The sequence below is a fragment of the Ictidomys tridecemlineatus genome, chromosome X, assembly GCF_052094955.1.
Source record: "Ictidomys tridecemlineatus isolate mIctTri1 chromosome X, mIctTri1.hap1, whole genome shotgun sequence".
Taxonomy (NCBI): domain Eukaryota; kingdom Metazoa; phylum Chordata; class Mammalia; order Rodentia; family Sciuridae; genus Ictidomys; species Ictidomys tridecemlineatus.
Genome location: NC_135493.1, coordinates 26,904,142 through 26,917,314, shown reverse-complemented (window position 1 = coordinate 26,917,314; position 13,173 = coordinate 26,904,142). Strand labels below are relative to the sequence as shown.

General features: G+C 34.2%; 1 protein-coding gene across 10 annotated transcripts in view; it reads right to left on the bottom strand.

Annotated features, from left to right (window-relative positions):
• Positions 1-13,173, bottom strand: part of Thoc2 (THO complex subunit 2) — a 123,453-nt gene that overhangs the window by 29,761 nt on the left and 80,519 nt on the right. For all 10 annotated transcript variants that reach the window (XM_078034308.1, XM_078034311.1, XM_021722374.3 and 7 more), the window contains 8 exons: positions 13,047-13,131; positions 12,343-12,436; positions 11,851-11,931; positions 10,326-10,422; positions 8,613-8,730; positions 6,612-6,791; positions 5,158-5,322; positions 446-721 (listed from right to left, as the gene is read on the bottom strand). In XM_078034308.1, the coding sequence (XP_077890434.1) occupies positions 446-721; positions 5,158-5,322; positions 6,612-6,791; positions 8,613-8,730; positions 10,326-10,422; positions 11,851-11,931; positions 12,343-12,436; positions 13,047-13,131 (1,096 nt within the window). The remainder of the gene's footprint in view (positions 1-445; positions 722-5,157; positions 5,323-6,611; positions 6,792-8,612; positions 8,731-10,325; positions 10,423-11,850; positions 11,932-12,342; positions 12,437-13,046; positions 13,132-13,173) is intronic.

Here is a 13,173-nt window from a genome sequence, read left to right as displayed (position 1 = left end):
TTCTCTAAAGAGTTCCCCTTCTGGAAAGTCCTACTGTTCTTGCAATTGGAGTCACATAGGTCACTTTCAGTTACCAGCACAGCCTTCAGAAGAAAAGCAAACTCAACTGCGTTTTTTTCTTAGATACTTTTCTAGTTGTCAAAGGACCTTTTTAAATATATATATATATTGCTGAGAATCGATCCCAGTGCCCCCCACATGCCAGGCAAGCGCTCTTCGACTAAGCGACAACCCAGCCTCCTCAACTGCTTTTTGATTAATCATAATTTCCATCCATTCACCAAGCCTCTGCCCCACCAATTAAGAGGTTACCATTAAACCCACTCAAGAAAATATTATCCAGCAACAAGAGCTTCAAGAATCCCGAGCTAAAACAAAATATGGAGTAACCCTGAATTAATTACCATAAAGTTATTGCACTTGAGTTGCTAGAACAAAAACATACCATTTCCTGATTGTCATCAATTGCTTTCATCTGGACTTTTAGCTTATTGACTTCTCGTTCATAGCTGGTATGTGGAACAGCAAGGTCATACATTGTCAATGACCAGAATGTGGCATAGAATTGTGGGCTGATGTCATCCCAGACTTTGGAAACATGTAAGGAGACCACTGCTTCATGGACAGGAGCCATCACCATCTCACATGACGTAATGTACTTATGAACTTTATGCTGCTGTTTACTTCCCTTTTCTGATTTTTTAAGTTCATCATATTTTGACTGGAGATAAAAAGTAAAAAAAAAATTCATACACACACAACACAATTTACAGCTTTGACTTTCATGATATAAAAACTTGTATTCCCTTTGAAAGAATCAAGATGACCATCTTAAAACTGTTGTGGAAATTCTAGTTCCTGAACATTAACACTTTAAGATAAATCATCCCTGGAAGCTGTTCCAATCTTTAGTCTCATGTTCTGCAGTTTTTCAGGAGATTTAATAAAAGCTGATCTTCTGAGTGGCTGAACAAGATATATGTACCCCCAACCATTCTCCTCACCCTACTCCATCTTACTGCTCTATCAGGGATGGAACATGCAGGACTCCTTACAGTCCATGAACATGCAGGGCTTCCAGTCCTCCTTTTGAGATGTTTGACAGAACCAAGGAGGGTTGTAACATTAGTGAAGAAGTACAATGGAACTAGTAACAGCCAACCAAAGATGTAACGTAGTATCAATGCACACAGTTTCCACCAACTGTTACAATTTGTCAATTAATAAGCCAGATCAACTCTAGGAAAAGTTGAGAAAATTTCTTTAAGACTGCTAAAGTAGGGTGACCATCTATCCTGGTTTGCCAGGGATCTAAAGGTTTATCCAGATGCAAGACTTTAGTGCTAAAACTGGGAAAGTTCAAGGCAAACCGGGACCAGCTGGTTACTCTACTGCTAAGCCAAATAAATTTTTCTATAATTAGCTGTGGTATATTGAAGTTTAAAGCATGTGATAACTAATGTTATTGCTTCTTTGGCCTGACTAATGTATGCTAACTTGGAAGAAAGTCAGAGGAAGGGCCATCCTCTTAGCTATATGAGAAAAAAATCTGTTAGTATAAGATGGACTGTATATTAGTCCATAGAGGAAATGTAAAAAAGAAAAGTAATACAAAGTAGAGTTGTTATTATCTCATGTCCATCAGTCTCTTTAGGATAAAAGAGCTCTCACCAGGAAAATTACATTTGGATTAGGCATCATTCTTAAAGTGTTAAGAAAGAACTTAAGTCTTTCAGTTTGTGCTAAACATGTAACCCAAAAATGGATGGTCAGAGGTCAAAGGTTCTATACCAGTTCTGTACTAACAGGCAAGAGGCTCAACTCCTTACAGTCCAGATGCCTTACTTCCTAAGTGCCTTGGATGCTGCTCTACCCCTAGGTTCAATGAACTAAAAGCATATCAAGTCCTTAGTACTGTTCTAGAAGTTGGAAGACTTATCTCCTGTTATCTCCATGTTAGAGAACATGCTGACAGTGAGAATATACAAGTGACAAAGCTACAAAGAAAACTAGTTATGAGTGTAAGTCTCAATTACATCAGAGACCTATGAGAATAGCAACCGGGGAACACGGGGTTTTTAAATTTATAAAGTAGATCTTATTGAAGGTAACTAATATGAATCTAGGTGAGCAGAATGACATCTGCTAAGGTCTAACAAAACACAGGATAAAACAGTGCTGAAACTACATGCATTAGATAACATAGCTAACTAATTTGAGAAAGACTAAGAACATGCACGGGGGCAAAGCTTTTCCTTCAAACCTGTGTCTCAAGATGTTTCAACAATTAAAAGTAAAAAGTATGCTACAGGTATAAGAGGGCTATTTGATAACTCCAGTCTCCCCAGTCCTCTGTTTCTGAACCTGTGACTTCTATGGCTAGGCCTCTTCCTAATCCCTATCTAGTTAGAAAAATAAGCTCGATCAGAAAAGTCAGTGGTATTTCATATTTACCTAGGATGACTATTTCTTGGTCTAGTTAAACTAACTAGCACTTGAAGCTCATATCTTCAGTAGAAAGAAGAATCAAACAGTTTTTTATATCACAAGTCACCTGGGAAACAAGATGTATGGAACAGAACTGGTAACAAATCATTATACTGTACTTCTGACTACTGTTCAAAAAGTTCTTTTCTTATTGGCCTAAAAATCTGAGCAGTGTTTGGTTGAATTATTCCCGAGAGAGACTTGTAATCACCAATTTATGGAAGGAACCCAACAGTCCTCTAATATTCATGTGCTTTCCTTCTTTCATGAAAGGCCCTTCAAAAGAAGGAGTTCACCTAAAATACAAAAGTAAGGATCCCCAGGGCAGTATGGATGACCACTCAGTGCAACCTATGTTTCAGAGAGGGGCATGAAAAAGAAGTTCTCTCTGCATGGACTATATAACCAACTTCATATACTCTTGTTTTTTTCCTTAGCCCTGAGAAGGAAATTCCACTTCTTTGATTTTCTCTCTTAAAATACACAGAAACAATATTTTACATGGGCCAGTAAATAGGTAGTTACTGGTATGAATGACCTGCTCCATTTTCTGACCAGGAAAAATTCAGACAACCAGGTATTCCTGTTTGCCAAGGTTCATTATCACCAATTAGTGTGTTCACTTCTCAGTACAGGATAGGACAAGTTAGAATTTCTGAGATTAAGCAATTCTCCCATCTCAGATCTTCAAGAAATCAGATCCCTTGTTTCTATAGCTGAGACACATCTACTGTGAGGTAGAGCAACAATTTAAGACATAACTACAGAAAGACAGCATATAATTCTTCAGATTGAGAGATTCTAAAGGGGAAGAAGAGGCCTAACCCTACTCCCTGATCCTAGTTTTCTCACTAGAGTGTATAGGACAGAAAGCATTGCATGATGCTAATAAAGTGGTAATTCAATCCAGGAACATTTAGTTAGTTATTAGAGGGAAGCGAAAAACTGCAGCAGTTGATACATAAACACTAACAGTGAATGGTCAATTACACGATCAGTTGAACCTCACATTTCTCAGCACCTTTTTTTCATACCTCTACTACACAGCTCTGTGTCCCTACTGGGAAAAAAAAAAAAGAAGGAATCTTAGTTTAAGAGAAAGGAACAAGATCTTCCCCAAAATCTTAACTGAAATTTCTATATAGTATAGATTTTAAAACAACAAAAAACAAAAAGGCCAAAATCCATGTCTACAGAAAAAATGAAGGATATGCTGGGGGTTCCATAAATTGACAAGGCCCTGAGGGGGGAAAAGTAGGTTCCCATTAGAGGTCATACTTTGCAGGTGACAGTTGAGGAAGGGCTATCTACTCTGCCCCATATCTTCACTGGAATTCCAATATAGTCACTACTGGGATGCCATGCTTGGGAAGTTTTCAGCTTATTTTTTTGGTGTGTGTTGTGGGGTGTTGCCAGGGATTAAAAACTCAGCGGCACTCAACCCCTGAGCCACATCCCCAGCCCTATTACGTATTTTATTTAGAGTCAGGGTCTGACTTGCTTACAGCCTCACTTTTGCTGAGTCTGGCTCTGAACTTTAGATCCTCCTGTCTCAGCCCCCACACCACTGGGATTACAGGCCTGTACCACCATGCTGGGCGGGCTTTGGCTTATTTTGAGGTAGTTTTTTTTAATGGTTTCATTTAAATGGAGAGAAGAAAATAACCATAAATACACCTTTCCTAGAAGCTAAACAAAAGAAAAGGCAATAATTTTTAGGCATTGGTTGTTAATTCTTCTTCCTTTCTAAGCATTATGGGTAATAGTCATCTGACAGGAATATTCTGAAAAAAAAAAAAAACACGTTTCTCTGTAGCCATTAGGAATGTTACTCAAGAGACATACTCATATTCACAAGCATCATAAACACACAGAGACACACACACAATAACAACCAAAACCAAAAAAAAAAAAAATCACACACACACAACACACTCACAAATTTCCAAGCACTTTTTAATTTACTGAATTAGAATTTGGGGCCTGAGGATGCTGAGTTTTTAAGATGCTTCTCTGGTAATTCTCATCTGGGCTTGAAAACTAGTTTGCAAGTGTCCATAAGACATCAATCAGGACAACTGTTGGAGCAGTAACAATAAAATGACTTTTGGGGGGGAGGGAGGTTACTGGGGATTGAACAAAGGGGTGCTTTTCCACTGAGCTGCATTCCAAGTCTTTTTTATTTTTATTTTTTATTTTTTTTTGTACTTTGAGACAAGGTCTCATGAAATTGCTAAGGCTGGCCTTGAATTTGCAATCCTACTGCCTCAGCCTCCTGAGTCACTGGTATTACAGGCATGCACCACTACACCCAACAGATTCATTGTTAAAGGATGTATTTTCACTTATATAAATAGAGGAAGGAGAATGGGAGAGGAGAGGGAGGGCGGAAAGGAAAATGGGGAGATCATGAACTGAAATCAAATTCCAAGCATGAATGATTTTGTCAGGACGAATCTGACTACTATATATAACTAAAATGTGCTAATAAAAATAAGCTATTAAAAAAGGATACACTTGTATTGTACACCATTTAGAAATAAATATTAACAAAAGATAATAACTCTAAAGAGACCTAATCTATATTAAACTAAAATACATTTAAAACTCAAACACTTAAGAAAGAATTTTGAATCATTCTTGAATGGTAACAAAGATACCTGTACTTACCGAAATATGATGCGCATACATTGGCCTAGACAGAAAAAATGCTGCATCATGGGGTGTATGGAATTCATTACAGAGCACATCAATTGAAGGCACTCGCTTTATATAATCTTCTGTGCTTAGATTTGATGCTAAAAACCCACCAAATTGTACCAGGGTATCATGACACTAAATTTTTAAAATGAGACAAAAAACACAGAATGTTACATTCTATAAAACCATCATAAACATTTTAAAAAATGATTAAGATATGTCATTTCAATAACATTTTGATCAACAATTAAGAATCCAAATTTTAATTGTGGGAACATGGTTGGAACTAAAGGACATTGTGTTAAATGGCATAAGCCAGGCACAGAAAGACAATTACCACATGTTCCCACTCATATGTAGAAGCTAAAAAAAGTTGATTTCATAGAAGCAGCAAGCAGAAGAGTGGTCACTAAAGACAAAGAAGGATGAGGTCAGAGGAGGAGTGATATGTTGAGGCTGAATCACAGGTACCAAACTATAGTTACATAGAATGAATAAGATCTAGTGTTGAGTAGTACACAATAGGCAAATTATAGCTTACAACAATATATTTTACAAAGAACTAGAAAAGGGGAGTTACAAGGTTTCCAACACAAAGCAATGATAAATGTTTAAGGAGATGGAAACGCTAATTGCTAATTTAGTCATTACACACTGTATATAGCTGATTATCACACTACACCCCATAAATACATAATTCTTATATGTCAATTAAATATTTTAAAAACTTAAATCTGATGCTTTCACATATATATTGGCCAAATAAATATTTTACTATTGTCAAAAAACTACAAATTTTACATCTAAAGACTACCTACAAACACAATCACAAAATCATATTACAAAGAAGATGCCAATACCCTAATAGGTTGATTAATCTAAGGCTTTAATAGTCAATTAAGTCTCTTAAGTTCCAAGCTATTATTTGGCATTTTAAATAGAATATATTTACCTAAAATTACATAATAATATGCACAGGCAAATCAAATCCAATTCCTTTGCTATTAAAAGATGAAAACTTTATAGTATACATAAATATTAAGCACTAAAACCTACAATTAGCACACTAGCAACCATATTACAAAGAAAAAATGAGATGGCATCTACTATGTTGTGATTGAATTCCAGATTTCCAGAGATAAATAAAGATAGGAAAAGAAACAACTTGAAACTACAGGAATTTAATAATAGGATATTTAACTAAAAACATTATACATATTATAACATCTCCTACAGCCATCTCTTAAATACCAAAAATGGTACAGAAATAGAGGCCCTAATTTCAGAATGCCCATTTGAACATTACCACTCTTTCCCACTCACATGACGTGCAAAATTGAAATTTTCCAAATTATGTCATGTTCTCTATTTCCCTTTATCAGGATTTAAAAATCTACATCAATACAAAAGTCACTTTAACTTACCTGGTCATAGAGCTTTCCCACAAGTTTCAAATGTTTCTCTCCGCCTTCCTGGAAGATTACCCCATTCCTCTGCTGAGCCATAAGCAAACAGAGAGGAAGAGCAAGATCATGGTCCAATAATGCATCCTTTAATCTCTGAGAGGATTTTTTAGTGTTTCTAATCTGGCCAAAATAACCACCCTGCGTAAGAGAAAATAAATTTACTGGCATACAATGCACATAGCCCATACCCTCTGACTTGATAAAGACAAAGAAGAAAGCTAAGTCATAATTTTGAAAATAAAACATTCCTACATTTGATATTCCTTCCTTTTTTCACAAATTTATTCTAATGACACCGTTATCGATCACACTGAATTAAAGATAACTGTTAATTGTATTTAAACTTCTGCATATTTTCCATTTCTTCACTTTGCAGTCCCTTGTCAATTTTTATTCAATGTGGAAAAGGTTCAATAGAGTTACTATGCATATCACTGAGGATATCACTGAGCACTGAAGATCTAGAACTTCTTTTTAGTACACATATAATACTGTCTTTTATATTGTTTTTTAAAAAATATTACTATAATTAATATATCTCAATTTTTTAAAAGGGAGGTAGTATGGTTGCTGAAAGGGGACACATATGGCTTTGACACTGGCTTTATATACTTATGTATTGTTTGAATTTGGGGGGCTTCATACCTGGGATCAAACTCAGAGACAGGGTTGCTTAGGGCCTCATTAAATGGCTGAGCTGGCTTTGAACTCACAATCCTCCTGCCTCAGCCTCCTGAGCTGCTGGAGTTATGGTTGTATACCATCACACCTGAAACATTCCTTTTTTTTTTTTTTTTTTTTAGTACAGGGGATTGAACTCAGGGACACTCAACCACTGAGCCACATTCCCAACAACCCTATTTTGTATTTTACTTAGAGACACGGTCTTACTGAGTTGTTTAGTGTCTCACTTTGGCTGAGGCTAGCTCTGAATTCACAATTCTCCTGCCTCAGCCTCCTGAGCCACTGGGATTACAGATGTGCACCACTGCACGGAGCTACTGTTTAAATTTTTGACTATGACCATGAACATAGTACTGCTACCTTATAATATATATATACCTTATATATATTCCAAAATTCATTGTATATTTTTGAAACCACAGATAGCATCAAACTATAAACATATAGCAGTTTTTTCTATACAGGCATACATATATGATAAAGTTTAATATATAAACTAGGCACTGTAAGATATTAATAGTAACTGATAAAGAATTATAAGAATATATTACAATAAAAATTATATGACATTATGTGTGGATGTTCTCTCCCTGCCTCAAAATATTTTATTGTACTGTACTTTCCTTTCTTATGATGCAATGTCTATGTGATGACATGAAGGACATAGGCATTATGATGTAGCATGAGCCTATTTAAGTGAAGTGTTACTTGAATTCAAGTACTACGGTGATCAATCTGATAATGAAGACACCTATTTATATCATCAATCTGATAACTTGAGATGGCTACTAAGTGGCTAATGGGCTGTTAGCATATACAACATATATATGCGGGACAAAGGGATGATTCACATCCCAGGTGAGAATAAGTGAGAGGCATGACTTCATCCTTCATCATGCTACTCAGAATGGAGTTCAAATTAAGACTTATAATCAATGTGTATCTGTTTTGTGTTGTAGCATTTGTTCTGGAAGCTTGTATTTACATTTTAAGTGTATCTGGTGAATGGGCTGGAGCCCTCATCTGGGCTGGAAAAAAAAAAAAAAAAAAAAGAAGCCCTCCAGTCAAAAAAAAAAAAAAAAAGACTTATAATCATTACGTATTATATTACATATATATTATATATAATAATTATATCTGCATTTTTTTATTTCATATTTTTGAACCATGATTGACTATGGATTAATTGAAACCTTGAAATACAAAACCAAAGATTAGGTTTGATCAGTGTACATTCTAAATTTTAAGTCGGTAAACAAAATTAGCAACTCTTACCTCAGCTTTTAGCTGCTCCCCACCAGTCATGGCTTCTAGTTGCTCCATTGTCATTTCCTCTGTAATTTCTATTCCTGCCATTTTTTGTACCACTTCTTTTAATATAAGCAGGTCAAAACTATTCCAAAAGTAAAAACAAATATTCGATAGTTAAAACATCCAATATGAAAGCCACACTACACTATAATTAATATACTTAGAATGCCCCAATTATTTGTACATACACATGGAGGAGAGGTTAACACGGTTTTTAAAGAACTATTCTGAAAAAATATTTTATGCATGTTTATGTTTAATTTTTTACTTGGAAATAACTTCAAACTTACACATAGGATACAAATAATTAAGAGTATAAAGCACTCTCATACCCTATACCCCAATTTCATCTACTTTTACCACTTTTACTCCTGTTTGCTTTTATCTTTTGCATTTTTTCTCTCCTTCCCGTTCTATGCACGCACAGGATTTTTGAACAATTTGAGATGAATTATTTAAATCATGGCCTTTTATTCCCTAAAATTCCTAAGAACACATTTTTTAAAAGCAGAGCAATTCTTTTATATAACCACAGCATAGTTATCAAGTTCTGTAACTCTAATACTTAATCTATTATTCATATTTCATCTTCGTAAGTGGACCCAATTTCAAAAGAGTTATCGTGCAAATTAGTATACAAGTACCAATGAAATAATTTTTCTTTAAACTGTGTTTTAATCAGATGATCACAAAAATATATTCACAGTACAGAAAACTGAGTATAGATTAAAAGATGTTTGTTCTTCTAGCCTACAGACAGTAAAATGTATAGGAATAGCTGATAAATGATCTGTTGACAAAATCCTGGGTCTACACATTCTAAAATGTTTTCACAAAGTCAAAATAAGAAATCAGTCAAGAATCACTTTAATACTTCTTTAAAACATCAGATAGAAAGCAAACAAACTAAAAGCTATCAAAAAACTTTAGGAGGGGCTAGAGTTGTGGCTCAGTGGTGGGACACTTGCCTCGCATGTGCAAGGCCCTGGGTTCAATCCTCAGCACCACATAAAAATAAAGGTATTGTGTCCAAGTACAACTAAAAAAATAATTAAAAAAAAAAAAAGCTTTAGGAAAAAATTTCAATTTCTGTGATACTAGCCAATTTACTGCTGATGATGTTTAATATATATACTAATTCACTATAAGTACTAATATTGGACCAAAATTAAATAAATTTTGGTACTTATAAAGAAGAGAACACTGTTCAAAAGTTATATAAGCCTTATGTACATCTTAAGTTCAAATTTTAAAAATAATTATACTTTAAAGATACTATACACTCCTTTAAAATAAACATGTTCCTACCAGATGCTCAATGTGGTAAATTACTGCCCAGAAGCACAATATGCTTTGTCATGAGAGGATATACAATATACCATATTAACTATTTACTCAAAAGCCTAACAGGCAGTCAAAATGGGTAAATGTATCTTTTTAGTGAGCTACATTTATAGGCAAATACTACATTTATTTCTGAAAAGGGGTGTCTCTCTTTGTATTAAATTATAATTTCTCTTCATTAAAAATTCCATATAAATAAGTGAGCAACTGTTCTACTTGAGCCTATAATCAACAAGCAGTCTTTCAGGACAGATGTCTATAATCAACAGTAGTCTTTCCAAAACCACAGATGCACTCTAATTATTTAATTTCATTTACATATGTTATGATTACCTTTTGCCTGCTTTGAGTTGATTGGCCACATACTGAAGGAGACCAGCAAGATCAATTGGATATTTACGAAAAACCGCACCACAGAAACTAGCCAGACCTATATAATTTTTTTTTTAAAAAAAGAATAAACAGTTTATAAAACAAAATGCATATTGTCATTTCTTCAACTAATTCGATTTTCAAGACAAAATGAGGTAGGAATGATTATATTGCTGATGCCACTTGTATATCTGAAAACTATAAATAAATTTTTAAAAAGTTTTTAAAGCACAGGCAACAGAATACAAATGAATAGTGATAGCTAACATTTATTGAGAGTGTGAGTGTGTGTGTGTGTAAAACAGCGTATCGAACACTTTACATAGAAAATCTCATTTAATGCTTGCAACAATTATCTTAGATTGGTATAAATGTACCGATGAGGCCAATATATGTCATGTAATTTGCTCCTGGTCACACAGTACAAAGTAGTGATTCAAACCTGATTAATGAGGACACAACAAAAATCTTGCAGATCACAGAGTAAATTTAAATGATAAAATACCCCTCTCGAAAGTTTGAGTCAAAAAAAAATTTTTTTTTTTTTGTCTAGAAACATGCTACTAGTTGTGAAGCACCAAGGAAAGAGGTAAAGTATTGCAGACCAAAATGAAGACAAAAGACCAGTTTTAACAAATAGTGCAAAAGGTTCAAGCAAAGTGCAAGAAGTTCAGATTAATGGAGCCTAGAATATTGGGAAGGGTAAAAACATGAGGCTAAAACAGTAACCTGATTCCATAAGAAAAACCTGTATGACTTATTAAATATTTTAGATGTTATAGGATAATAGGGAACCAGTGCACAATTCAGATATCAGACACATCAGGTTGAAAGAAAGAGAAGTGAGAAGGAGTGTGACCAGTTCCCTGTAAGATCAACTCCTTTAAAATAACAGTAATTTAGGGGCTGGGGTTGTGGCTCAGTGGTAAAGTGCTAGTATGCATGAGGCACTGGGTTCAATCCTCAGCAACACATAAATGTAAAATGATATTATATCTACCTATAACTTAAGAATGCTTCCCCAAACTCTATCATAGTCAATAATGGTCTCAAGTTTGGAAAATCAATAAGTATTATATAGCAAAGGACTTGGACACTGTGTACACATCTGAGTGCCTTTTTATTCTTAAGAGCCCTCGACAAATATACTCTTGTATAGAAGTTCATTGAATCAGACAAAGAGTAATGAAGGGAAGTTGGGGGAATAGGAAAGATAGTAGAATGAATTGGGCATAACTTTCCTATGTTCATATATGAATACATAACCAGTATAACTACACATCATGTTCAACCAAAAGAATGAGATCAAAATTGTAATAGGTTGCACCCCATGTATGTATAGTATGTCAAGATATACCCTATTGTCATGTATATCTAAAAACCACAAATAAATAAATTTTTAAAAAGTTTTTAAGCATAGGCAACAATACAAAACAGCAGTTATCACCAACAGTAATCTCATCTTTGAAAAAATAAAATTACTTACTCTGAAGCCAGCTTGAGATGGTTGTGTCATCATGTTTCATTCTCTCCTTTTCTGGATTAGCCAAAGCTTCAATGATACAATCTTTCATACATTAAGAAAAAAATATTTAACTACATCTCGAACAAAGACCCTTACAACAAACAAAAACTGCATCTTGAGAGAAAATAAAACTGTTTGCTTCAAGTAATTACAAATTATTGACAAATATTCATTGTAATACCAACTTTTCTTCTTTAGTCTCTTTTCTACCTTTCAACAAACAAGATAGACTCCAGCTATATCAAGATGTTTGATAAACCTAATGCCTTTATATAACACAAAGGCACTCACACAAGTGTACAGACACTCATTCTCCAGCTCACAATCTTGGTGGGCCAAACTTCAGATAATCCACCTGAATTAACCTCATTTGGTTACTAAAAGAAATTAGAATGAAAATAAATCATTCACCATTAATGGGAAATCTATGTATTCCTTCACTTGAAAGGATACAGGCCAAGACATCATAATTCAGTGACGTGAGGTATTTCAATGAATCAACTACAGGTGTTATTAAATTATCATATTTCTGTATTTGTGACAAGATCTGGAAGATAGCAACAAAAAACAGATGTCATTAACTAAACAAAAGAGAACTACTATGCCAACTAAGTGATGGCTATAATTTTCCAGTACAAACAATGCTTATAATTAAAATGTTTTCCTATCATTTTACATTTATACAAAACTTATTATTCTATCAATGCCTTAGAGAATATTTTCTTAGTCTACACTTTACAACTAAGAAATAATTCCAGGGAGTCTAAACATGGATTTTGAAAAGAGAGAGGCTAGTCTCATGTTAAATGTGTTTTTGAATCAAAGAAATGAAAGTCACAGTGTTATATCTGAATCACAATGAAATGCTATTCAAATGCTTCTAAAAGCTAAAATCAACAAATAATGTTTCTAGGAATGAAAATATGGTAAACAAGATAACAGCGTATTTATATTTGTAGTGCTATTGTGTATTACTACAAAAATAAGTCAATGTATTACATTGTGTAGTAAGTTTTCTTAGTACAACCAAATGTTTCATTTGCTTAAATTTTATCCTAAAACTACCAAACAATTATAAGATTATATCTATATCAATTTCTGTATTAAAGACAACCCAAAGAAAAATTCCTTAAAATAATATTAATCTTAAAACATACATAATCAAACAAAATGGTTGGATTGCTGTGGCTCAACTTCCCAATTTGTCTTCCAGAAGGCTTCACATTTTCCTTGGTTAAACGCCTACAGGGGGAGAAAAAGGTGGCAGGGATCATCTTAAGTAAC